The 24,938-nt window shown below is 37.7% G+C and overlaps 1 protein-coding gene across 5 annotated transcripts in view; it reads left to right on the top strand.

The window, feature by feature from the left end:
• The window catches only part of GRB10 (growth factor receptor bound protein 10), a 270,769-nt gene extending 266,115 nt beyond the window's left edge, over positions 1-4,654 (top strand). For all 5 annotated transcript variants that reach the window (XM_074198290.1, XM_074198289.1, XM_074198291.1 and 2 more), the window contains one exon: positions 1,449-4,654. In XM_074198290.1, the coding sequence (XP_074054391.1) occupies positions 1,449-1,595 (147 nt within the window). In that variant the 3' untranslated portion in view covers positions 1,596-4,654. The remainder of the gene's footprint in view (positions 1-1,448) is intronic.
• The last annotated feature ends 20,284 nt before the right edge of the window (positions 4,655-24,938 follow it).

The raw sequence follows: 24,938 nt of genomic DNA, 5'->3' as shown, positions 1-24,938 counted from the left end.
TAATGTCAACTTTGGAAATTACATAGGTGTGAGTCATTTCTTGGGGTTACTACAGGGGAAAAGGGGGGGGTAAAGATTATAGCCTGCACTTAAGAGTCTGGGAAAGGAGTGGTCCTGTGTTTAAATATACGGAGTTTGAACATTTTTGCAACAGTGGCAGCTGCCCCACATTCTGTTGGCAGTTTTCTATTTTTCACCCAGATCCTAGAAGCGTTAAGGTTGCCTCATTCAGTTTTTCCAGTTTACAAATCGGGAAACTAAGGCCAGTGAAAATTAAAGTGACCCATTGTTGTAGGTCATCCAAGGAGATTCCTGTGCATTATATGGTGTGTTTCCTTGAATAAAAGGGGGAGATAGAGAGAGAACCACCCTATACAAAGAGCCAAATACGCCTTCCCAGAAACTAAGAAATGGCAAGCTGCAGCCAAGGGTTCTAGGTCAAGGGGGAAATCACTGTGATGTTATTTGTGAGCTCTTGGCCAAATAATCAAAAGTACTTAGCTTCCTCCCAAGACCTCAGTTCTTACTCACCACTGGCTTAGTGTGTGGTCTTAAAGAAGTGGTGGAATCTGTCTCGGTACTTCCTTGGATTCCTCAACATGGCCACTAGGTGCACCAAGCCATGACTAATTTCTCTTTTTTTTCCTAATTATATTTTTAAAATTTATTTTCATGCAAAAGTGGTTTTCACCATTTATCGTTCTGCAAGCTTTTGAGTTCACATTTTTTATACCCTTACTTTCCCTCCACCCTCTCCATGGCAACAATCTGATACAGGTTGTACATAAACAATTGCAGTTAACATTTTCCATTTTAGTCATGTTATGAGAGAGGAATTAGAATTAAGAGGGGGAAAATCCATGAGAAAGAAAGAAAAAAGCCTAAAAGCGGTGTTAAAAAGTGGACATAAGGGCAGCTAGGTGGCCCAGTGGATAGAGCACCGGCCCTGGAGTCAGGAGTACCTGAGTTCAAATCCAACCTAAAACACTGAATAATTGCCTAGCTGTGTGACCTTGGGCAAGTCACTTAACCCCATTGTCTTAAATAAATAAAACATTAAGAAAAAGTGACCATAGTAGGTTTCACTCCTCATTCAGACTCCATAGTTTTTTCCTGTGGATATAGAGGGCATGGTCCATAACCAGGTCTCTACTTAGAAGAGCATCATTGTTGATCATCTCACTCTTATCAGTTAGCAGAGAGGACTTTTAGACCCTCTCAGATTCTCTAGTTATATTAATAGCAGAGTCAGGCTAGGACCTTTGAGCTTCAACTATTTTGTCCTATTTTATTTATAGTTTTTTTATTTATAGTTCATTTATTTTATTTTATTTCTAGTTCATTTGTACTATTTCATAAAGTAAAGCCTAATCTACCATATAATTCTGGGCTTTATTTTTTTTAATTGGTTGTGCCATCTAACACTGAAAGTATTTTTGTTCCTATAGTGTGAGGACGAGGGACAGATGTTCTTCAGCCTCGATGACGGAAATACCAAATTCACTGATCTGATCCAACTTGTTGAGTTCTACCAGCTAAACAAAGGAGTGTTGCCTTGCAAACTCAAACATCACTGTATCAGAGTGGCCTTATGACCTTGAATTTGGCTCTTGGTTGAAGACTGGATTTGCTAAAAGAATAACTAAGAGAAAGTTAACACTGGAATGAATGAGCAGGTCTGTAAATTGGTTTAGAAATTATATTCTGCACCTCAAGACTCTCCAAACTGATGGATTCAGTGGGTGCCAACAGACCAAGGTCTTCTTGGTTTGTCCAACACCGAAGAATGATCTGCTGCTGAGTATCCCAGCACACCTTCCTCCCCTTGCCAAATAAAGGAAGACATGTAGAACTGTGTGCAAATTTGAGACTAAACTGGAATGATCATCTTGACTGGGCCACTTAACAGGAACAGGAACAGGTTCTGAAGAGAAATCATTGGAAAAGGACTCTTGCCCTGGAATAATCTTGACAATTAAAACTGGTGTGTTTACTTTTTTTGTATTGATCACTTTTTTTTTTGCACTCCTACTTTGTTTTGGATATTGTATACAGCCTATATTAGGATATGATGTGGCTTTTCAATTATTGCAGGAGCTAAAAAGTCTCCACCTGTCGGAATTAGAAGACCTCAAGCCTTGGGTCTCAGCATTTCTCCAAGGGCAGTTTCAGCTCCCGGCTGATTGAAGCAGTGTGAATTCAATTCTAAAACCATAACTCCACCACCCAGTGGACTTTGAAAGTCATTGATGGGGTTTTTTCAATCCTTAGGGGAAATGACTGGTATACATGTAGCATAATTAATAAACCCAGTCATGAGAGCTCAGTCCAGTATCTAATTTCTATGCACATGTGTGTTATATTTTTCCGCCCCAGTCACAGTTTTTATTCCTTAGGAAATTCACTGTTACACAGTCGCAATTGAACAACCACACTCATGGTTCAAAAGAGGCTGGTTTCTATGAAAATTCACCAGTGCCAATTGCTTATTAGGACAAATGATCAGCCCCCCCTTTTATCTTTAGCTTTATGTCCTCCGTGGTCTTTAGTTTCTTTCAGAAAGGACCCCCCCCCCACATTATGACCATCCTCGACCTCTTGTAAGCCTACAGGGTACAGCCTAAGCCCAGGAGTTTAAAAGAAAATTGTCTCCTATTTTGTTTACTGCAGTGAGTGTCCCGAGTGTCTCCTTGGTGAAAAACATACACAAACAGCAAAATGGACACAGACTCAACCTGATATTTAACCTTGTGACCTCCATCCTGCTGAAAAACACACACACACACATAGACACACACATGCACATACACACATACACACATACACTCAGACACGTAAGCCAGCTGACTGCAAGCCAATTCAGAGTCTATTTTACTACTGGCTTATGATCCGAATTGCTTCTTTGTAAATGTTTAAATTGAATATTTAGTCATAACACAATATTGGTTTCCCTTTTTTTTTTTCTGATGAGCTGGAAAGACCGTGGCTACAGTCTTTCCCATGAGCTTCCTTCCCACATCTCTCAGTCCTTGCCTCTTATCCCAAACATAGAAACCAGGCGTGAAAAATGGCCAATTCCCCCTTTTCTCTGCAGATTGGAAAGTGCTTACTTGAAAGGGTGTTCAGACTACTGTGGTGAACAAAATAGTTTTCTTTTAAAATAGCAATGAGAACACGGACCCGGCTTCTTGATCGATGTTTGCCAGTGGATTGCTTTAAAAATCCTCTCTGCTGAAGGAAAAGAAACCATTTCATACTGCTCTTTGGTCATCATATATAGCTTTGACAGTAGTTTAACACAAAAAAATGTTACAAGCTTAAGTAATACATATCAGCTATAACTATGTCAATGGTATAGAAACACTGTATCTTAGTTTACAGATCACATGCTAGTATTTTCCATGAAATGTCTACTTAGAAGATGGAGATTTTTTTTTAAAGCAAACTATATTTTTCAACTGCAATATGGAACTACGTTTTCCTGGCTTTCCCCCCCCCCTTTTTTTAGCCACTCTTTTCAAACAATCAGAAATTTGGCTAATAACTGTTAATATTTCCAACTTCACTTTGCATGTTGATTCAACCTCACTTTGGGGGGGAGACACAGCTATTATAAACTTTTCTATTTGGTGGATTGAAATAAACCTTTTTTTTTGTTTTTTTGGCTATCAGATTTCTTTTCTGTTTACATTGATCCAGTAATGCATTCCCCCCCACCCACCACCAGTAGACAGCTAGTATTCGCAGTGTTTGTATTTATAAACTTGCATTTTATTTAAATGGAGATAAATAAAAGTTTGAGTCACAATTTTATACGTATGTAGATGGTTGACTTAGTCTTTTGTACTTTTCCAGCCTAAGTGAACTGTTTGAGAATGTAACCGGTCTCAGAGTGGCCTCAAGCTTACTCTACCAGCTCACAGCTCACTTTCCACTTTTCCTTTGTGCTGGGTCACTGAGAGAATGCCACCCTTTTAACAAACAAAACCAACCAACCAACCGACATCCAGTAGAATCAACTGGTTTCCAGCTTAGCAAACCAAGGACTGAAGGACATTTGACTTTTATTTTTATATTTAAATGACATGAATGTAAAGGGGACGCTCAGGGTTGTTTTGGAGCCTGTTGAATTTTTTTTGTCTTTGCCTGTGATTTTTATTTTCTAAATGAATACTTCATGTAGCAATCTTGAATATGTCAGAAGGAAAATGCCAAACGGTTTTGGTAATAAAGTTAGTAGATAAGTTATGTTACACTAGGTGTTAAAGTACAGAAAGCTTTTATTTGTTAAACCTTGAAGAAACATGTGCCTCAGTTTGGATGTTTTGTCTTATCTTTTCTGCACTAAATAAATACCTGTCAGTTTGACCAATCAATGCACCTTTCCAGTGGCAAGACCTGCTTATCGTAAATTATATTTGTCACAATGCGAGTTGTAGTAACTGTAAAATGGAATAAAGTTGAAAAGTTTTCAGGGAATGCAAAAGGTATTAACTTAAAAGACAAAACCTTTATTCAGTATGCTTTGCTTCATACTGTAAATAGCTTTTGGGCTTGTGAACCTAATTGTAATCTATCTTTCAGGTATTTTTGTACAAATAAGGGACTGATATTCTGTTTCTTGTAATTAGAAATAAACATTAATACAATGCTATTCATTTTATACTGCTGTTAATATCTGGTTTCTATGTTTAAAACTTTTTTTATTTTTTTGGCTGATCATCAGGCAAAAATACTGAAAGGTTCTTAAGGTATTAAACTTGCTTCAGTATAATAATGGACATATAATCTCATTGTTTATATGGGGCGTTCTTCCGATGACATAGATTGCAACCCATCCACACCTGACCATTCTGTGTGAGTCTAGTGGATGACCTTGCATGAATTTGCCATAGGATCCACCCAAAGCATTGAGGCTTTTCCAATATTTGTATGGATCCCCCCCTTGCTCTTTGAAACCAGCTCTTGTGTTTTTCTGGCTGTTTGATAACATAATTTATGCTCTTCTCCTGGGTGATTTCTTGTTGTAATGTGATGCAGCCTATTTACTTAAAATATATGCATATGTTTTAGTTTTTCAAGACAATGGGGTTAAGTGACTTGCCGAAGGTCACACAGCTAGGTAATTATTAAGTATCTGAGGTCAAATTTGAACTGAGGTCCTCCTGACTCCAAGGCTGTTGCTCTATCCACTGCACCACCTAGCTGCCCCTAAATATTTTTTAAAAAATAGTTCCAGCCACTAAAATGGGATTTGAAGTCCCAGAAATAGATTTAATTTAAAATTGTCCATGGTTATTGGCTATAGCTCAGTAGTTAAATGGAGAAAATTTGCAATTTCTTGATAATGAAAACCAACATTACCTTCTCTCAGTATACCATCTCTATTCTAGACTACCTTTTAAGTCTAAAATGTTGATAAGAATTTTAGGATGAAAAGGAATAGTTAAGGGTCCTGGTAATCAATTGATCCATGTGTTTTTGTTTTTAAAATTCTGTTCCAGGGGGTGGCTAGGTGGCATAGTGGATAAAGCACTGGCCCTGGAGTCAGGAGTACCTGGGTTCAAATCCGGTCTCAGACACTTAATAATTAACTAGCTGTGTGGCCTTGGGCAAGCCACTTAACCCTGTTTGCCTTGCAAAAACCTAAAAGAAAAAAAATTCTGTTCCATTTATCCCACCATTAAAAGATACATTTTTCCATTGCTGAAATGCCAATTTTTGGATCAGGTTCCAAGCCCTTTATCAGAAGGATCTTCCTATCTTCAGACTTGCTTCATACAGTTTATTAACATGCCCGCATCTCCTCCAGATTGAGCATTGCCTTAATTTTTGAATCCCCTCTGCTGAACTAGATTCCTTCCTTGACAAAGTTGGTCTCAAATTCTTCTTAACCCATTATACTTTGGCTTTCAAACTTATTCCCCTGAAGCTGCTCTCCAAAGTTACTTGCTGATTTTGGTGACCTTTTCTCACTCTTCATTCTTGTCTTTCTACGGCTGTTGATACTGTTGATCACTCCCTTCTTAATACTCTTTTCTCTAGATTTTCAGGATACAATTCTCTACTGGATCTCCTACCTATTTGACTACTTCTCAGTCTTTGTTGCTTGATTCTTATCCTGATCATGCCTTCTAACCATATATGTCTCAGGGTTTTATCCTAAACCCACTTCTCTTTTCCCTTCACTTGGTCACCTCATCCATCATCCATAGATTTAGCTGCAATCTCCGATGATTCTCAAATGTACCTAACCTGCCTCATACTCCCTACTGACTTCCAGTCTCTTTCAGACATCTTTATTTGAATTTCCAATAGTCATCTTAATTACTTGTCTAAAACAGAACTCATTGTCTTTCCTCCTTCTACCACCTCCTACCTTCTCTATGACTGTAGCGGGCAATGCCATATTCCCAGTCCCTCACGCTCACAACCTTGGTCAGTCCAGATTCCCCACTGACCTCCCATATCCAGTCTGTTGATCATACATTTGTGACATTTCTCCAATGTGCCCCCTTCTCTCCTCTGACATTACCACCTCACTTTGGTGCAAACCCTTATCACTTTAATTATTGGGATAATCTTATCAGTGAGTCTGCCTTCATCAAGTCCATGTCCACTCCAGTCCATCCACATTCAACCATCAAAGTGGTTTTCATACATACACAAGTCAGATCATGTCATTCTACTCAATATAATTCCAGTGGCTCCCTATCACATCTAGAATCAAAGAGAAAATGCTCTGCTTTGCCGTCAAGCCTCCCAACCTAGCCCCTGCCACGTACCCTAAACCAATCATACTGGCTTCTTGGCTATTCCATGCAAAATGGGGATTTCCTCTGGTGGTCCCCCTTGACTGAAATATTTTTCTTGACTTCTGACCTACCTGGCTTCCTTTAAATTCCATTTAAGTTACACTTTCCAACCCTTCTTAAGTCTAGTGCCTTTTTATTAATAATTTCCTATTTATCCTCTAACAGTTTGCTTTGTATGTGTTAGTTTGCATATTGTCTCAGCTATTAGAGTGTGAGTTTTCCCTGAGGTCAGGGACTCTTTTGCCTCTATGTATGCCCCACAGTGCTTGGACCATAGTAGATTCTTAATAAATGTTAATAAATTTTATCCAGTTTAATAAAACTTCTTAAAATGAATCAGCCATAGAATTATGGCTTGACTGAAAGGAATGTTGGGGTCGTTGAGTCCAACTTGGATAAGGAAGTTTATGCACACACAAGTTGAAAGACTACAGGTATTTAGAGTAAATCTAGGACTGATGTTTCTCCCCACTTAGGGGTCCTTGATTTTATAATGATTCCATCTAACTACGAATATTTGCTTTCCACTTTGATGGCCATAGAGATTAGCCAACAAAAGGTGGGGGTGACTTAGAAAGATGGGAATGGGACATTGAGCAGAAAAAAAGTCAATGTTAGTTGAATATCTAAATCATTAGCTTTTGTTTACCATTGTAGGATCTCTTCCTTCAAAACCATAGGGCCTCCCAGTCTCCTTCACTGGTAGGACTGTGCTCACCAGTCCAGATCTTGGCTTAGAGGGCCTGTACCAAAAATGGAAATAAGTCACCTTTTGATCTAAACTATTTTTTCAAATGTCTTAAACATACATATATATGTATATTTTTTTAGAAAGATTTTTATTTATTTTGAGTTTTACAATTTTCCCCCCATTCTTGCTTCCCTCCCCCCACCCCCCACAGAAGGCATTCTTTTAGTCTTTACATTGGTTCCATGTTATAACATTGATCTCGGTTGAATGTGATGACAGAGAAATCATATCCTTAGGGAAGAAAAATAACGTATGAGTTAGTAAAATTACATAATAATATAACATTTTTTTTTACCCTAAATTGAAGGTAATAGTCTTTGGTCTTTGTTCAAAGTTCATAATTCTTTCTCTGGATACAGATAGTATTCTCCATTGCAGATAGCTCAAAATTGTCCCTGGTTGTTGCACTGATGGGATGAGCATGTCCATCAAGGTTTGATCTTCACTGTTTTAAAATTGACTTTATTAACTTCAACATTGACTTATGAAACTTCAGGCCTGGGACCTATTGAATCAAAATGTGATATTGAAATTGTTTCTAAGCCTTCTGGTCATTACTAGATCTGTTAGAAAGATGTCATTTCTAAGTATCAATTACTAATGGATGGACATTAGGAGGTCAGCCCTGGTGTCAGGGCTGAGTTCAAATTCAGCCTCAAACACTTAATAGTTTGTGACCCTGGACAAATCACTTAACTTTGTGTGCCTCAGCTTCATGTGTAAAATGAACTGCAGAAGAAGTGGCAAAAGTCTAGTATCTTTGCCAAAAAAAAAAAAAGGAAACCCTAAATGGGGTCATGGAGAGTTGGGCCTGATTGAAACAACTGAACATGTTAATAATTGTACTCAAAGGTGTTTTTTCAAAGAGTTACTACAACTTAGAAGAAGAAAAGAAACTCGTCACTTGATTTTATTTTTTTAAAGCTAACTTTTTTATTTTTATTTATTTTTAGGTTTTTACAAGCTAAATGGGGTTAGTGGCTTGCCCAAGGCCACACAGCTAGGTAACTATTAAGTGTCTGAGGCCGGATTTGAACCCAGGTACTCCTGACTCCAGGACCGGTGCTTTATCCACTGCGCCACCTAGTCACCCCTAAGCTAATTTTTTTTTTTAAATTTCTTTTGGGGCAGCTAGGTGACATAGTGGATAGAACACCGGCCCTGAAGTCGGGAATATCTGAGTTCAAATGCAGCCTCAGACACTTAATAATTACTTAGATGTGTGGCCCTGGGCAAACCACTTAACCCCATTTGCCTTGAAAAAAAAACCCAAAAAAATTCTCTTTTGCTAATTTATCTAGCCCTTCTTCCCAGAGGAGGTGATACAGAGCACTAAATAGGGAGTCGGGAGCTGGATTTGAATCCTGACTCTTACTATCTTGTGTGCAACCTTGGATAAACTCTCTGGGCTTCAGTTTCTTCACTTGTAAAAGAAGGGATTTGGGGGGCTGCTAGGTGGCACAGTGGATAGAGCACCAGCTCTGGAGTCAGGAGTACCTGGGTTCAAATCCGACCTCAGACACTTAATAGTTACCTAGCTGTGTGGCCTTGGGCAAGCCACTTAACACCATTGCCTTGCAAAAAAAAAAGGGGGGGATTTGGACTTGAGGATCTCCAAAGCCCCATCTGTGTTCGGATGCTTTCAAGAAGCTTGAAGCTGGAACATGGACTCATAAGGTTAGAAAGTGAAATGGATCAAAAGAGACTAAAGGGAGAGTTAATGCAAAATCACAGACCCACATTTCTAGAGCTTCACTTTATAAACATGATTATAGATAGCTTCCCATCGCCAAAGTTGTTTGGGAGCAGATAGAGGGTGGGGACAGTGACCTCAACTTATGATTAGTCATGACCAAATCTCCCATTTTTTTATTTTCCAAACACTTGACCCACTTTGGTTTTCATAGAAGACAGAAGGTTTTCATTGATGGGAATTCATCAACAATGTGATTTTTCCAAGAAAGTCCATTACACCTAACATCTCTATTGTGTGGGGCTCAGTTATAATATGTTTCATATTATTCATTTCCAGTAACGCATGGCCTCTTCCCCTGTATTATAAAATATCAATAAATGAATGCAGATTTGCTTAGGAGACTCTGGTTACCACTTCAATCCAACTGCATGTAATTTTCTTTGGGGAATTGATCTCTACTTCTTCCATTCTTTAATCAGCACCAATCATTAGGTACTATATTAAGCTTTGGGAATACAAAGACCTAAGGGTGGCATTTCATTCCCTTCCCTAAGGAACTTGTGCCTTGGATTCCTACGGTAGATACCTCCATGCTAATGTATGTAGAGAGTTACATATCAATATTCTTTCTTATTTCTGCTCTACACTGCATTGTAAAATCTTGAAGAGAAAATCAATTTCCAGTATAATACCACCCATAGTCAGACAATTCTAGGGTAAATGATGATTTAATCTGACAAATAATTTATAAAGTACAAAAGGTACAAAGGCTTAGAGCTAGATGTAGAGAAAAAAAAATTCTTCCCTCAAGGAGCTTACATTCACACTCATGGATTATGAACAATATATAATAATAATAGCACTGAATAATAATTGCCTCTATATAGTCCTTAAAATGGGCAAAGTAAGGGCATCTAGGTGGATCTCCTGAAGTCAGGAGGATCTAGTTCAAATCTGACCTCAAGACATTTAAAAATTTTTTTTAGTGTTTTTTCCCTTTTTGCAAGGCAAATGGGGTTAAGTGGCTTGCCCAAGGCCACACAGTTAGGTAATTATTAAGTGTCTGAGGCCAGATTTAAACCCAGGTACTCCTGACTCCAGGGCTGGTGCTCTATCCTCTGCGCCACCTAGCCATCCCATGACATTTAATAATTACCTAGCTGTGTGACCTTGGGCAAATCCCTTAATCCCATTGTCTTGCAAAAAAACAAAAAAATAAAAATAAATTAAAAAAAAACATTGATGCCAAAAAGTCTTTCCTAAAAAAAAAATGGGCAAAGCACATTATGTACAATATCTATTTGGAATCTCATAGTAACCTTGTGAGAGAAATACTATGGATATTATAATTCCTATTTTATAGATGTGACAACCCAGGTGACTCAGAAAGGTTAAACATCTTTTTATTGTTGTTTTGTTTTGGAAAGGCAATAGGGTTAAGTGGCTTGCCCAAGGTCACACAACTAGGTAATTATATGTCTGAGGCTGGATTTTAACCCAGGTCCTATTGATTCCAGGGTGGGTGCTCTATCCACTGCGCCACCTAGCTTGTTCACGGTCACAAATGTAATGCAAGAAAAAATGAAGAGGGAGAGAATACCAAGAATGATATTTGCATATACAAGATGAATTAGAGCTTGTACAGATGGAGAAACTGAGACTCAGAAAGCTTGTTAAGTGATTTGGCCAAAGTCATAGAATTAGGACTAGACTCAAAGTTTCCCATGCCTCCATTAAATTAATATTAAGCACTGTGAGAATCCTAAAGACACATAAATGATGGATGTGATGATTATTGCTAGGACAAGAAAGATATAGAAAAAGGTCAGCATTCCATTTTTTTTTTTTTTGCTTTAAGGGTGATTCTGATGCACCAAGGTTGGACCCACTAAGAATCCAGACTTGACAAGAAGGGGGCATTGATTTCTGGGGTGAACTATATTATTCATAATTATTTATCTAGATGCTTCTTATTGAACATTTCCCAAATAGTCAATGAGAAGGAGGGTCTCAGCCTGTATGACGTTAACTGACATGGTAGGGCTCAGATCCACCATCTCAGGATAGCATAGTGACAACCACAGGGGCTCCAGAGCCAGAGGACTCCTGCTGCTCTCAGACGATCAGTATAACTTTGGGAAATCACTCTTCCTGGGCCATGGTTTCCTTTTCTGAAAAATTAAGGGTTTGCTTTCTGTAGTCGATTATCCACTCTCAGTCCATTATCCTTTGATCCCCTGTTCATCCCTCCAACCTTTAGCAGTACCAATGAGTCCTGAGTGAGCCTTTTAACCTCTGTGAGCCTCAGTTTCCTCTTCTGTAAAATGGAATAACAATCTCCCAGGCTTGCTATGAGAGTCAAATGAGATATTTGCGAAGAGATCAGCAAACTAGATTTGAAAACCAATATTCGTAAAGAGTTTTGCAAGACTTTATAAATACTTTTTTATCGTTATTTTTTGTTATTATCTATTTATTGTTAATGTTATTATCTAATTGAACATATGTATGTCCTTTCTGGTGGGCTAAACTCTTGTACTTACATCTCATAAAAGGAAGGAGAGAATATCAACAATGATATTTGCATATACATGATGAAGTTTTTTGGTTTTTTTAGGTTTTTGCAAGGCAAACGGGGTTAAGTGGCTTGCCCAAGGCCACACAGCTAGGGAATTATTAAGTGTCTGAGACTGGATTTGAACCCAGGTACTCCTGACTCCAGGGCCGGTGCTTTATCCCCTACACCACCTAGCTGCCCCTTGATGGAGATTTTAGAATGAACATCATATTTTTGTATCTTTAGCTATGCTTGTTTTCAGTAAATACTTTAAAAAAAAAACCTTCATCTTGGGGGTGGCTAGGTGGCACAGTGGATAAAGCACCGGCCCTGGAGTCAGGAGTACCTGGGTTCAAATCCAGTCTCAGACACTTCATAATTACCTAGCTGTGTGGCCTTGGGCAGGCCACTTAATCCTATTTGCCTTGCAAAATAAATAAATAAATAAAATAAAATCTCCACCTGCCCTTTTCCCCTCTGGACTTTCCAGGACCGGTTTTGATTCTAACTTTGGTGGTTTATGTTCATTATTGGTTTCCTTCTTCAACTGAAATCGGGTGTGTGTTCTGGTTATCAACAGAGGGCGCTCCAGGTGTTTCTATAAAACCACCCTAAGGCAAAGAGTAGAAAGTTGGAGAAAGTGAAAAATGAATCTCTGGGAGGGAAAGAGAGAGAGACAGAGAGACAGAGAGACAGAGAGACAGAGAGACAGAGAGGAAATACAAGAGAATCATCAAGGAGTTTACTTTCTCCTAAGGAAAGACCACATACAGGGAACAACTGATGGGGGTGGGGTGGAGGCTGCCCTTCTGGATCAAGGCTCCTACAGGAGTTGGAGAAGTCCAATGAATAAGTTGCCTTGGCTTTTTCATGAAATTGCTTTCTAGGCAAGGAGTCCATTAATAAAAGATAGGTCCCAAGGTACAGGCATCTCAAGGGGTTCAAGGCTACTGGTAAGGGTAAGAAAAAAGGTAAGAAATCCATAGACTGAGTCGACGAGGGAGTGAAGTGAAGTGAAAAAGTAAGGGATTTTCTTCAAGCCACTTTAGCACAACTTAATAAACCCAATTAAAGGAGTCTTACTAAAAAGACATAGGTTCAATGATTGATTTATATTACTTCATTAAACTGTGTGACTTTGGGTAAGTCATTTGACTTCTCTGGACCTCAGTATCTCCATTTAGACTTTGAAGGAGTTGGATTAGATGATGTTTAACATTTTCCAACTCTCAAAACCTTCCTCAAAGTTTCACATAAAGGAAAAAATTTGGAAAACTATAAACTCGGGGGGGGGGGCAAAATAGATAAAGCATTGGCCCTCCAGTCAGGAGGACCTGAGTTCAAATCCTGCTTCTGACACTTGATACTAGCTGTGTGACCCACTGCCTAAAAAACCAAACCAAACCAAACCAAACCATAAATACAATTCTCTATAGAATTTCTCCCATGTGCCTAGAAGAGTGATCTGTATACTATAGTGCATATTTGTTGAATTATACAAATTATTGATTAAAAATACTTGAAGTCAGAGAAATGTAAATCAAAGCAATCTTAATATACCACTTTGCCAATATATATTATATATGCATATATAATACATGTGCCACATGCATGTGCATCTATACAAATAGATGATATATTTACATATGCACATATGTATGTATGCACAACTACATTTCTATGTGGGTATGTGTATAAATGTATATACATGCATTTATCTTAATTACATATATATATATATATATATATATATATATATATATATATATAGTCCAGTTTTGGCAGATAGAGAAATAGTGTTTGAAGACATTGTTATTGGGACTTTAGATGACTTCAAACACTGTGGAACACCGTGATAATATGCTAATTAAACCAAAATCATCCATCTACTTCCTATTTCTATAGATGGCATCACCGTCCTTCCAGTCACTCAAGTTCACAACGCTGAAGTCATCTCTGGCCCTTCTTCCCTTTCCCTCAATTCCTTCAGCCAGTCAGTTGCCAAATCTTAATGCTACCACTGCAACATCTCTTCTATCTACTCTCTTCTCTCCATGAACAGTTTCTATTCCAGACCAGGCTTTCATCACTTCTCATTTGGCTAATTATAATAGCCTCCTAATTTTCTCCTTTTCTCCCGGCTCTCCCTTCTCAAATTCATAAGCTGCCAAAATGATATTGCTAGAACCAAGATCTATGCTTCCACCTCCTCAAAAAAAAAATTTCATTGACACCCTATGTGGCCTTAAGGGGGGAAATGAAGACTTTCATAATCTGATTCCTACCCATCTCTTTAGTCTTACTGTATGGTTGTCTTCTTCATGAACTCACATTTCCAGTAAATGAATTCTAGCTGTTCCCCATCAAATAAATCATTCTATCTCCTATCTCTTTGCTTTTTGCAGAAAAGGTCTCTCCCCTGTCTAGAATGAGTCCTCTTTTCCCAGCTAGCTTACAGAATCTCCAGTTTACTTTGTTGGGTTTTTTGTTTTGCAGGTTTTTGCAAGGCAAATAGGGTTAAGTGGCTTGCCCAAGGCCACACAGCTAGGTAATTATGAAGTGTCTGAGGTTGGATTTGAACCCAGGTACTCCTGGCTCTAGGGCTGGTGCTCTAACCTAGCCACCTCTCTCTGGTTTACTTTGAAGCAGAATGTAGATACATCTTCTACATAATGACTTTCACAAGTCTTTTCTCTTGAAATTATTCTGTATTCATTTGACATAATATTCTTATGTATGCACTCCAGTAGAATGTAATCAGGCAACTATATTTTTAAAAGAGAAGAATTAAGATAAGGAAGAAAAACAAGAATAAAAGTTGTAGAATTTTGGAGAGCCTCAGAGGATTATTGATTTGTTAATTCTTCCTTGATAAAAACTGGGGGATCTGGGTAAGATTTTGCCAACACCCTGGTTCAGGTCTTCATCACCTCATAGCTGGACAGTTGTAATAGCCTTCTGGTGATCTCCCTGACACATTTTTCCCTCATTCCAGTCCATCTTCTACTCAGCTGCCAAAATGATCTTTGTAAACAAAGCCTGGGTCTGACCATCCCAATCTCTATTCAAGAAATTCCTATCATCTCCAGGATCAAATACAAAATCCTCCAATTGACTTTTTTTTTTTAGGTTTTTGCCAGGCAAACGTGATTAAGTGGCTTGCCCAAGGCCACACAGCTAGGTAATTATTAAGTGTCTGAGACCGGATTTGAACCCAGGTACTCCTGACTCCAGGGCTGATGCTTTATCCACTGTGCCATCTAGCTGCCCCCCAACCCCCAATTGATTTTTAAGCTGCCTTCTTGCTATCTTTCCAATAGTCCTCAAGCTATACTCTTTGTTCTCATGATTCTGGTCTTGTACAAAATATGCTATCTCCCAAATCAATGTGTTTTTACTCAGATTTACTCAATGTGTTGTCTCTCAGATTCAAATCTGACCTCAGACACTCGACAAGTCACTTAACCCTGATTGCCTTGCATCCAGAGCCATCTCCAGTCAACCTGATTCACATCTGGCCACTAGACCTAGTTAGAGAAAAAAAATGAGGTTGATGATTCAGCCCAGCACCCCCTCATTCAAATCTAATTCACTTGCTTATCAAGGCAACATCTCCCTGATGTCATGCTCTTCTTTAAGAAAGGACAAACATCAGTCAACTCATGTTTGAAATTCTCTACCTCCTTATCTCTGTTTTCTTGGCTTCTTTCAAGTCCGAACTAAAGACTTACCTGCTAGAAACCTTTCCTGGTTCTCCTTAAGGCTAGTGACTTCTCTCTGTGATTCTCTCTAATTTATCCTTTATGAATTTTGTTTGGATGTTGTCACTGTCATTAGACTGTGAGCTCCTTGAGGGCAAGAACTACATTGTCTCCCTAGTAAATACTTAGTACAAGGAAAGTCACTTAATAAATGTTTATTGAAATTTTATTTTGTAAGTTTATTTGATTATTTATTTTGGTTGATTGGTAATTAGGTTTATGCATATATTCAAATTTACAGTATTGAAAACTGTTATATAAAATATGGTAATTGGTTCCAACCCAATGGGAATTCAAATAATGAGACCACTTCATGTAATTCATTATTCATTCTCATCAGGAGGCAGCCTGTAATAAAATATTTTCAAATAATATTTGTTGAATTAATTTGAATTTAATAGAATTATGAGTTTAACATCTCTGGATACTTAACATAAATCTATTCATATTCTCAGTGCTTCACTGTTTCACAAAGAAATACTTCCCATAAGTTTAATTTCTTCTAGATGTGAAAAGTAGTGCATCCTCTGGGTTTTCCTTCATTGCTCCAAGAATGCTTGAAGTTGACATGTTCAAGGATTTGAAGAAATTGAGATTTACCCTATACTGGCCCTTCTCTGGACCTTTGCAGACCTCCTCACCTTTAATAGAATCATTTTATAGACCCTAAAAGAAAAGCCATGAGTCCTCCCCCCGCCCACAATGGGTGACATTTGCTCATGTGCTCATTTAACCTATCCTTTATTGTAGGTTCTTCTAATTGGCTCTAGAGAAGGGAGACTCATTGGACTTTGGTTTCCAGTCTCAGGTTAATGACTGGGAATTATAATACCATTGTTAACAGCAGCTTGACATGTCTACCCTAGATTTAAATACCTTGACAACTTGTATGACTATTGATTTGTTCTGGTAATTTATTTAAAACTAGATTGTCAATTTGCATTTAACGACATTTAACATTTTACTGTTATAGTAAGGACAGATAAGATTGTAGACCCTCATTATATCCTTTTAATATGGGGAATGAGAGGAACTGCACTTGTGATTTTATTGGTTTAAGAAATTCTCAGTAAATTGCCTCTATAAATACAGTTTGTCTATTTATAATATATAATCTCAGAGAGTTGTCTTCAACTCTGAGAGTTTATAAATGACTTACCCAAGGTCAGACAGCAAGTATATATATACATATACACACATACAAACATACAAACATGTGTGTGTGTGTATAGGTGGCAAGACTTGAACTTTAAGACCAGCTCTCTATTCACTATGTCAAGCTGTCTCTAAAATGTGGATCAGAAAACAATTGGCTGCCTAAAGATGAATGAACAGGCTCAGGTTGAGGCCAGAACAGGGCAAGACTTCTGGGCCAATCAGCAGTGGGATCAGATCTGAGAGTATTCTCTTTCTTTTCAGTTTGGGTGAAATAGGAAGGAAGAACAGGTCTCAAAAAGCAAAACAAAATAAAACTGTAAATGCATGAGATTGGTCAACTAAGGAAATGATGTACAAGATGATGCATGCATTGCTTCCTAACAGGAGGAAAGGGACCTGAGGACATTTCCATTGTTTGGTATTCTCATATCCCAAATGAGGCTGTTCTTTCTATGACAATTACTTTGAAATTCCTATAATTAGCAGGAGAAGGGGAAAAACTTCACAAATTTAAAATTAAAACTATCCTTGATTTTCAGAATTCCCTGGTATAATGCTCTTCAAATTTGTTAAAACATTATTAGATTAAAAGTATTACAATGTCCAAAATAACTTTATGTAAAATCTAATATTAAATTCTTAAGAACTCCTTTTTGCCTAATTCAAATTTGCCTTTGATGGACTATGAAGACAAGTGACTTCTTTCTTTTCTTTTTCTTTCTTTTCTTTTTAGGATTTTGCAAGGCAAATGGGGTTAAGTGGCTTGCCCAAGGCCACACGGCTAGGTAATTATTAAGTGTCTGAGACCAGATTTGAACCCAGGTACTCCTGACTCCAGGGCCGGTGCTTTATCCACTGCGTCACCTAGCCGCCCCCAACAAGTGACTTTTCAATGATGTTTTATTTACCTCATCATTTTCAAAAACAGCTAGATAGTACAGTGACAGAAAAATAGGACTGAAGTTGAGAAGATCTGAGTTTAAATCCAACTTCAGGCACTTCCTAACTTTATAACCCCTGAGAAGTCTGCCTCAGTTTTCCCAACTGTAAAATGAGGAAAATAAAAGCTTACTTATTCCCTCCCACTTTCTCTAAGAAGATGCTCTTAGATGCTCAATCTATAATATCCTTATTCTCAGTCATCTTCATCAGATCTTTCTTCACTTGTTCCTTCCCATATTCCTACAAACATGTTCAATTCTTCCTAATCCTAAAAAAAAATTGACCTTTCTGCTTTTCTTCCATATTTAGTTACCACCTCATCTTTTTTTCTTTTCCTTAACAGCTTGTTGTTGTTCATTTGTGTCCAACTCTTCCTGACCCTATTAGGGTTTTTTGTTTTTTTTTAGGTTTTTGCAAGGCAAATGGAGTTAAGTGGCTTGCCCAAGGCCACACAGCTAGGTCATTATTAAGTGTCTGAGACCAGATTTGAACCCAGGTACTCCTGACTCCAGGGCCGGTGCTTTATCCACTACACCACCTAGCCGCCCAGGAGGATTTCTTGACAAAAATGCTGAAGTGATTTGGCATTTCTTCCTCCAGCTCATTTTGCAGATGAGGAACTTGAGGCAAACATGCTTAAGTGACTTTGCCCAAGGTCAACACAAAACTAGTAAGTATCTGAGGTTAGAGTTGAACTCAGGTCTTTCTATTCCAAGCCTGGTCTGGCAGTTTAAATGCTGTGCCACCTAGCTTCCCCTGCTTTGACAGTTATCTTTAAAAAAAAAACAATCTATAGGAGGGAACCATGATGGTGGTATAACAGAAAGTATAGCCAAGGTCTCCCCTAACTTCACTGCAAAATGTGGAAATACACCAGATCTGGAAATTCAAGGGAAAAAATACCAGTGAGAAGGGCAGAGCTAGGATGACAGAGCAGAGTTGTAAGTAGAGTGGTCTCCCTCCGTCCGTCACCTTCTGGGAGGGTGGGGGGAAACATCAATACCAATTCTCCTCAGAACAGATATAAAATGCACCAGATTGAATCCTGATTAGGAAATCAAAGAAAAAGTCACCATGAAATTCTTTTTTTGCAGGCTAGTTCAGAATGCATGCTAAACAGAGAACAGGTTCAGAAGCTATGTGGCTCAGATCACAGGAAAAAAGCAGGACCTCATTTTCAACTGGTCAGCAGCGGGAATAACCAGGGCAGGAATCCTGGGACCAAAGGGAAGTCTACAATTTTGTCTCTCCGAACTAGCAGAACTTTACAATTAGATGAATCTAGTAGCAATCTAAAGTGGCAAGTCCACAGATTTATTGTTCAGACCCAAGTCCAGGTCAGGAACTTGCAGAGCTCAGACCATGGGAGCAACCATAAGACTTGCCTTAGATCCCTTTTGGGAGCACTGAAATCTTATAGGATCCCAGCCTGAGCTGTCCCTGAGCAGAATTTACTACATTCGAAGAAAGCAAAAGTAGGAGAAACCTAGATGTTCCCTCCAGAAGTACACGGAACCTGACCCTACAAAAGTTCAAAGTCAGAAAATAGATGGAAAGACTAACCAAAGAATCCCACTGATAAAGCTATCTATCATGGTCACAGGATAATCAAAATACAATCACAGAAGAAGAGAATGACTCTAATGCTCTACAAACAATTTTCCAAAGAAAAACTTTCAGAATGTGACAATCATTCTTTCTATACCTTGGTATAAGTTCTATCACAATTCCTAGAGGAGATGAAGCAAGAATAGAAACACAGAAAAACATGGAACTAAAAATTTTTTATAAATAATATTAGAGCACTAAAGGAAAAAACTAGAAAAGAAATTAGTTATAAAAGAAAGAATTGAAAAGAAAATAAGTCACAGGAGGTATGAAGCTTTGTCCAAGCTACAAATATCCTAGAATGGACCAGATAGAAACCAATGACCAAATAAGAAAACATAAAATATTAAAAAAATTCAAAATACTGAAAAAAATAAAATTAAGAATATTTAATAGCAAAAACAACTGACTTGATTAAACAGAAAAAGGGAAGAAAAATTAAGGATCACCTGAAATTCATAAACAAAAAACAAAGAACTTTGACACCATATTTCAAGAAATCATAAAAGAAAACTGCTTAGAATTCTTAGAATTAAAAAGTAGACATAGAAAGAATGAATGTCACATCCTGAAAGAAGTTCCAAAATGAAAATTCAAAGGAATATGACAACCCAAATCTAGAGTTTCATGATCAAAGAAGAAAATACTCAAAAAGTCAAAAAGAAAAAAAAAATCAAGTTGTGAGGAGCTGGAGTCAAAATCACACAGAATTAGTAGACTCTGGACGGCTAGGTGGCGCAGTGGATAAAGCACCGGCCCTGGAGTCAGGAGTACCTGGGTTCAAATCCGGTCTCAGATATTTAATAATTACCTAGCCGTGTGGCCTTGGGCAGGCCACTTTACCCCATTTGCCTTGCACAAACATTAAAAAAAAAAAGAATAGATTCCACCATAAAGAACCAGGGAAACTGAAATACAGTATTCCAGAAGGTAAAGGAAAAGAGCTTATGAACAAGAATAACTTATCCAACTATACTGAGTATAATCCTAGAAGTGGGGAAAGGGATTTTCAATAAAATAGAGAACTTTTAAGCATTCCTGATGAAAAAAACTATATGCATAGTCATATAGAAACTATGAAGTACAAACATAGAAATCAGGGGAAAAAAGGTAAACATAAATGAATAATCTTAAAGGACTTATCAGGGATAAATATGTTTTAATATGGAGAGATGATACATATTTCCTCTCTGAATCCTATTAACATTAGAAATCATAGAAAGAATTTAATTGGATAGACGGTGTGGGAGTTGTTCTTTTTACATTTTGATGATCTTAATAATGGGAAGGAAAGGGAACAGGAATACTTTGGAAAAGGAAAAGAAGAAAAAGGTTAGAAAAGTTATCTTGCACATTCAGGATGTGAAAATAGAAGTCTATACAACAAGGAGGAAGGGGAGGGAAATTGCTGACACTTGGACCTCATGCTTATCTTTATTACTCAAAGGAGTGAAGGAATGATGCAAACACCGGCTGAGAGGTACAGAAATACATTTCATTCAGCAGGGAAATAAGAGGGAAAGAAGATAAAGGAGAATTAGAGGGAGGCATGTATGAATGTAAGAAAGGCATTAATCAAGCTCTTTTTTTTTTTAAGGTTTTTGCAAGCAATGGGGTTAAGTGGCCTGCCCAAGGCCACACGGCTAGGTAATTATTAAGTGTCTGAGACCGGATTTGAACCCAGGTACTCCTGACTCCAGGGCTGGTGCTTTATCCACTGTGCCACCTAGCCGCCCCAATCAAGCTCTTTTTTGCAGTGGCAAAGAATTGACAACTGAAGATATGCCTATCAATTGAGAAATGGCTGTAGAAGTTATGATAATAAATGGAATGGATTTACATAGTACTTATATTTATTTACATAGCAATTTAAGCTTTATAAAAACATTTACAAACATCATTTGATTTTATCCTCACAACAACCCTGGGAAATTGTTGCTATTATTATCTCCATTTTATGAGGATAAGATGGGAATATTGAGGCAGTCAAAGGTTAAGTGACTTGCCCAACAAGACACAGAATGTAAGTTTCTGAGGGTAAAATTTGAGCTCAAGTCTTTCTAATTCCAGGTCCAGGACTCTTCACTGCACCAACCAGGAAGTAGATTGAGAAGATGTAATTTAATAATCATTGTACTATATGAAAACTATGATTAAAAAAAAAAAAGAAAAAACCCAGCTATCATAATTCAAGAAAACCTCCCATATCTTTTAGAACTGAAGGACAAAGTAGAAATAGGATCCTTTGCTCATCTCCTGAAAGAAATTTCAAAATGAAGACTTCTAGGAACATTAAAGCCAAATCTAAGAACTTATGGGACAAAGGAAAATACTAACAGACAGAAAGAAAGAATTCTAGTATGAAGGACCTGAGCTCAAGATTGCATAAAATTCATCAGCCAGCATTATAAAGGAGTGTAGTACTTAGACTATGATATTTCTGGAGGTAAAAAGTATAAGTTTATAAAAAAAATTGCCTAGCAAAACTAATAATAAAAGGGATCCTTAAAAAAAAATAGAGGATTTTTGGGTTTTCCTGAAAGACTAGAGTGGTTTAGAAAATTTGAAATACAAACACAAGAATCTAGAGAAGCATAGAAAAGTGAAACATGAGCAAGCAATCTTAAAGGCCTAAGCATTCTAAAATGAGTGATGACAAATATGTTCCCTTTGAACCCTGTTATCATCAGTAATTATAGGGATAGTCTAATAAGGCAAAGAGCCTGGGAGTAGTTTTATTGTATTTTCAAGGCTCTCAAAAGGATCATGGAAAGGGAAAAGAGGAAAACTCTAGGGAGGAAAATGGAAAGGAAAGAAAGGGAAAATTATAATTGCAAAATTCTACACAAACAAGGAAAAAGTGATGAGAAAAATAGTTTAAACTTTAATTTCCTCTTATCTGGACTGATAAAAGGAGGGAAAATACACATAGGTAAAAATTTGTAATATAGAAATAAAAGACATATAAGGAATAAAACTTAAAAAGAAAGACAAATTATGAAGGAGATGATTTCAGATTAAAATGTAAAGACTTGTATAAATTGATGCAAAGTGAAGTGAACAGAACTAGAAGAATGATTTGTACAATAACAAAAATATTTTAAAGACAAACAACTTTGAAAAACTTAGGAACTCTCATCAATACAATTGATATTGAAGAAAAATGAGGCTGACTAAAGGTTCAGGCAGAATATGAAAGAATTCATGTAAAAGACCAACTCTGATAGGAAAAATGTTAGGACAAAAAATGGTTTATATAAGTTTTGCTGTGGTTAGCAGAAACTAAGGGAAAGAAAGACTAAAGGCATGAAACCACTGATCCCTAAGTAACCTAAACAACCTAAGCCTCTATGAGAAAAGGAGCCCTAAGGAAAGGTATAGGAGCAACATCCACAACATAAGCCACCATGAAATGGTGAGCAATAAGGAAAATCATAGAAGCAAGAGGTTATATGGGAAATCATGCCCCCCCCCCCAGAGAGGGCTGACCTCCAAAGAAAATGAACAATTAGGGAATAAGTAAGCAAAGAAGGGCAATAAGGGGCATGAGAGGTTATTTGGGGGATCACTCTGCCCCAGAATGGGCTGCCCTCCAAAGGAAGATTAAGCAATTCAAATGAGGAGAGAGTGAACTTTTAAAGGGGGAAGGAAGATGAAGTAATTTAAGATATGTCAATGAAGGGTGGTAGATGAAAGACTTAATCCTTTCAGGTTAAGGTAGAGATCCATTGTTTTGTTGATAGAGACTTATTTTGTGCTGAGGGAGTCCTGAGTGAGATGAGGGAAAGCACAGTACTTTACCAAAAGTTCATTAACCTCATTTCATAGCTTAGAAGATGGGATGGGGGGGGGGGGGGGGTGTCACTGTTCAAGTGAGGTACATGGTCAGTGCAGAGGAAATAGATTAATTAAAGAATATTTTTTCTCTCCAAGATTTTCCCTACTTCGCAATGTCCAACTTTGATTCCTGAGAAGTCAACATGAAATTCTTGGTAGATTGAGACTAAAAAAACAAAACAAAGAAACAAAAAACCATGGTCAAAAGGGAATTTTTTTAAAAATCTGTAACCAGATTTTTAGTTTTTAGTTTTTTTTTTTCAGTGGGATTAGGGGTGGAAAGGAGAGAAGGAAGATCTTCATTGAATGAAAAAAATTGATTAAAAATGTTAAGTAATCTATACTGGTTGCTTTAGCTTGCTTATCCACCTACTCACCCTCTTCTCTCTTTAACCTCTTGCAGTATGACTTTTTACCCCACTACCAATGTCTAATAGGTCACCCCTTATTCAATTCCTTTCTCCTCTTTTGACTTCAGAGATATTTATTCATTGTATTGATACAGGGGAAAGATAAAGAGAATTGTGAATGTAGAATTTGTGTGGAGATGTAAATTGACTCTTGAGAAGTAGAGAGAAATTTGGGTGGAGATCCCCATTCTTAATGTACCATTGATTCATGGTTTAATGTAATATTTGTACCCTGATCTCCTTAGGCTTTACCCTCTACCTAATTCCTGGTTCAGTAAGGGAAAGGGAATTCACCTTTTGTCCTCTGGATGAGAGGATAGACATAAAAACCTGGGTTGGATTCCAGCTCAGGGCTGCTAGTCTTTGACCTCTGGCCCAGCCAACCCTGCTTGGCTGTTCTTTTATCTTCTCTTTCTATCTCTCTCTCCTTAGTCCTTTCTATGTCTTGTAACCTTTTAAATAAATTTTGTTGAATAATGATTCCTCATAGGCAGAACTGAACTTAAGTAAGTAGCCAGTGCCTACATTATGGTGAGCCAGCTAGGAAACTCTACCCAGACTGGGAAATTGGATTGAGCTCCATAGATGAGAAGCACAAGCTTTTTTTTTTTAATAGATCCTAGATTTTTAGAAAAGTAGGAAAATTATTGGACCTCTAGCCCTCTTTCTGTGTTTCCCCCTTTTCAGAAAATGGAAAAAGGTTGAGTTTTATGGGGAGTCAGCTAAGCTTATCCCATGGGGTGTTTCACAGTATCCCTGGTGTGGACCTGCCTTGTTTTCAGACTGACTGGAGGAATGGCAGGTCTGAGGTGTGTTTGGTTTATACTCCACTGTGGAGTGAGGGTTGTTAAGGAAGAATATTCAGCATATGTCCAATTGATGTGTTCTTTTCTGGACCTCAGTTTTCCTATTTGTAAAGTGAAGTTGAACTTGATAACCCCTCCCTTACAGCTCTAAAATCTAGGATTCCAAAACCTCTTGGTTTTTCATGGTTCTCAAACTAGTCTTTCTGTTTCTCCTCAGGCTCTTTATATTCTTTCTGAACCCATTAGTATGAGTGTTCCCTTAGGGGTAATCCTTAATCATTTTGCTTTTCTCCTTTCATTCTTTCCCTTGGAAATCTTCAATGATAGCATATGTAAGTATGTCTTAAAGCTTAAAGTACTATATAAATGATAACTATTGTTACTGCTAAGTAGAGGTCTGCTGAAAGTACTTGATAAATAAATGCATTAGAGGTATCAAATGTTTTAGGAAGACTGGAGGGAAGGCCATTAGTGTCTGAGAACATCAGAAAAGTCTTCATGGAAAAATGACTACAATTGGATTTTAAAAGATGGGTAGACATTCAATAGATAAGAGCAGGCATGGTATGGAAATCAGAAGAGTGAGAGATGAAAGAA

This window comes from Macrotis lagotis, chromosome 8, assembly GCF_037893015.1.
Source record: "Macrotis lagotis isolate mMagLag1 chromosome 8, bilby.v1.9.chrom.fasta, whole genome shotgun sequence".
NCBI lineage: Eukaryota > Metazoa > Chordata > Mammalia > Peramelemorphia > Peramelidae > Macrotis > Macrotis lagotis.
This window is presented reverse-complemented; position numbering and strand designations above follow the sequence as displayed.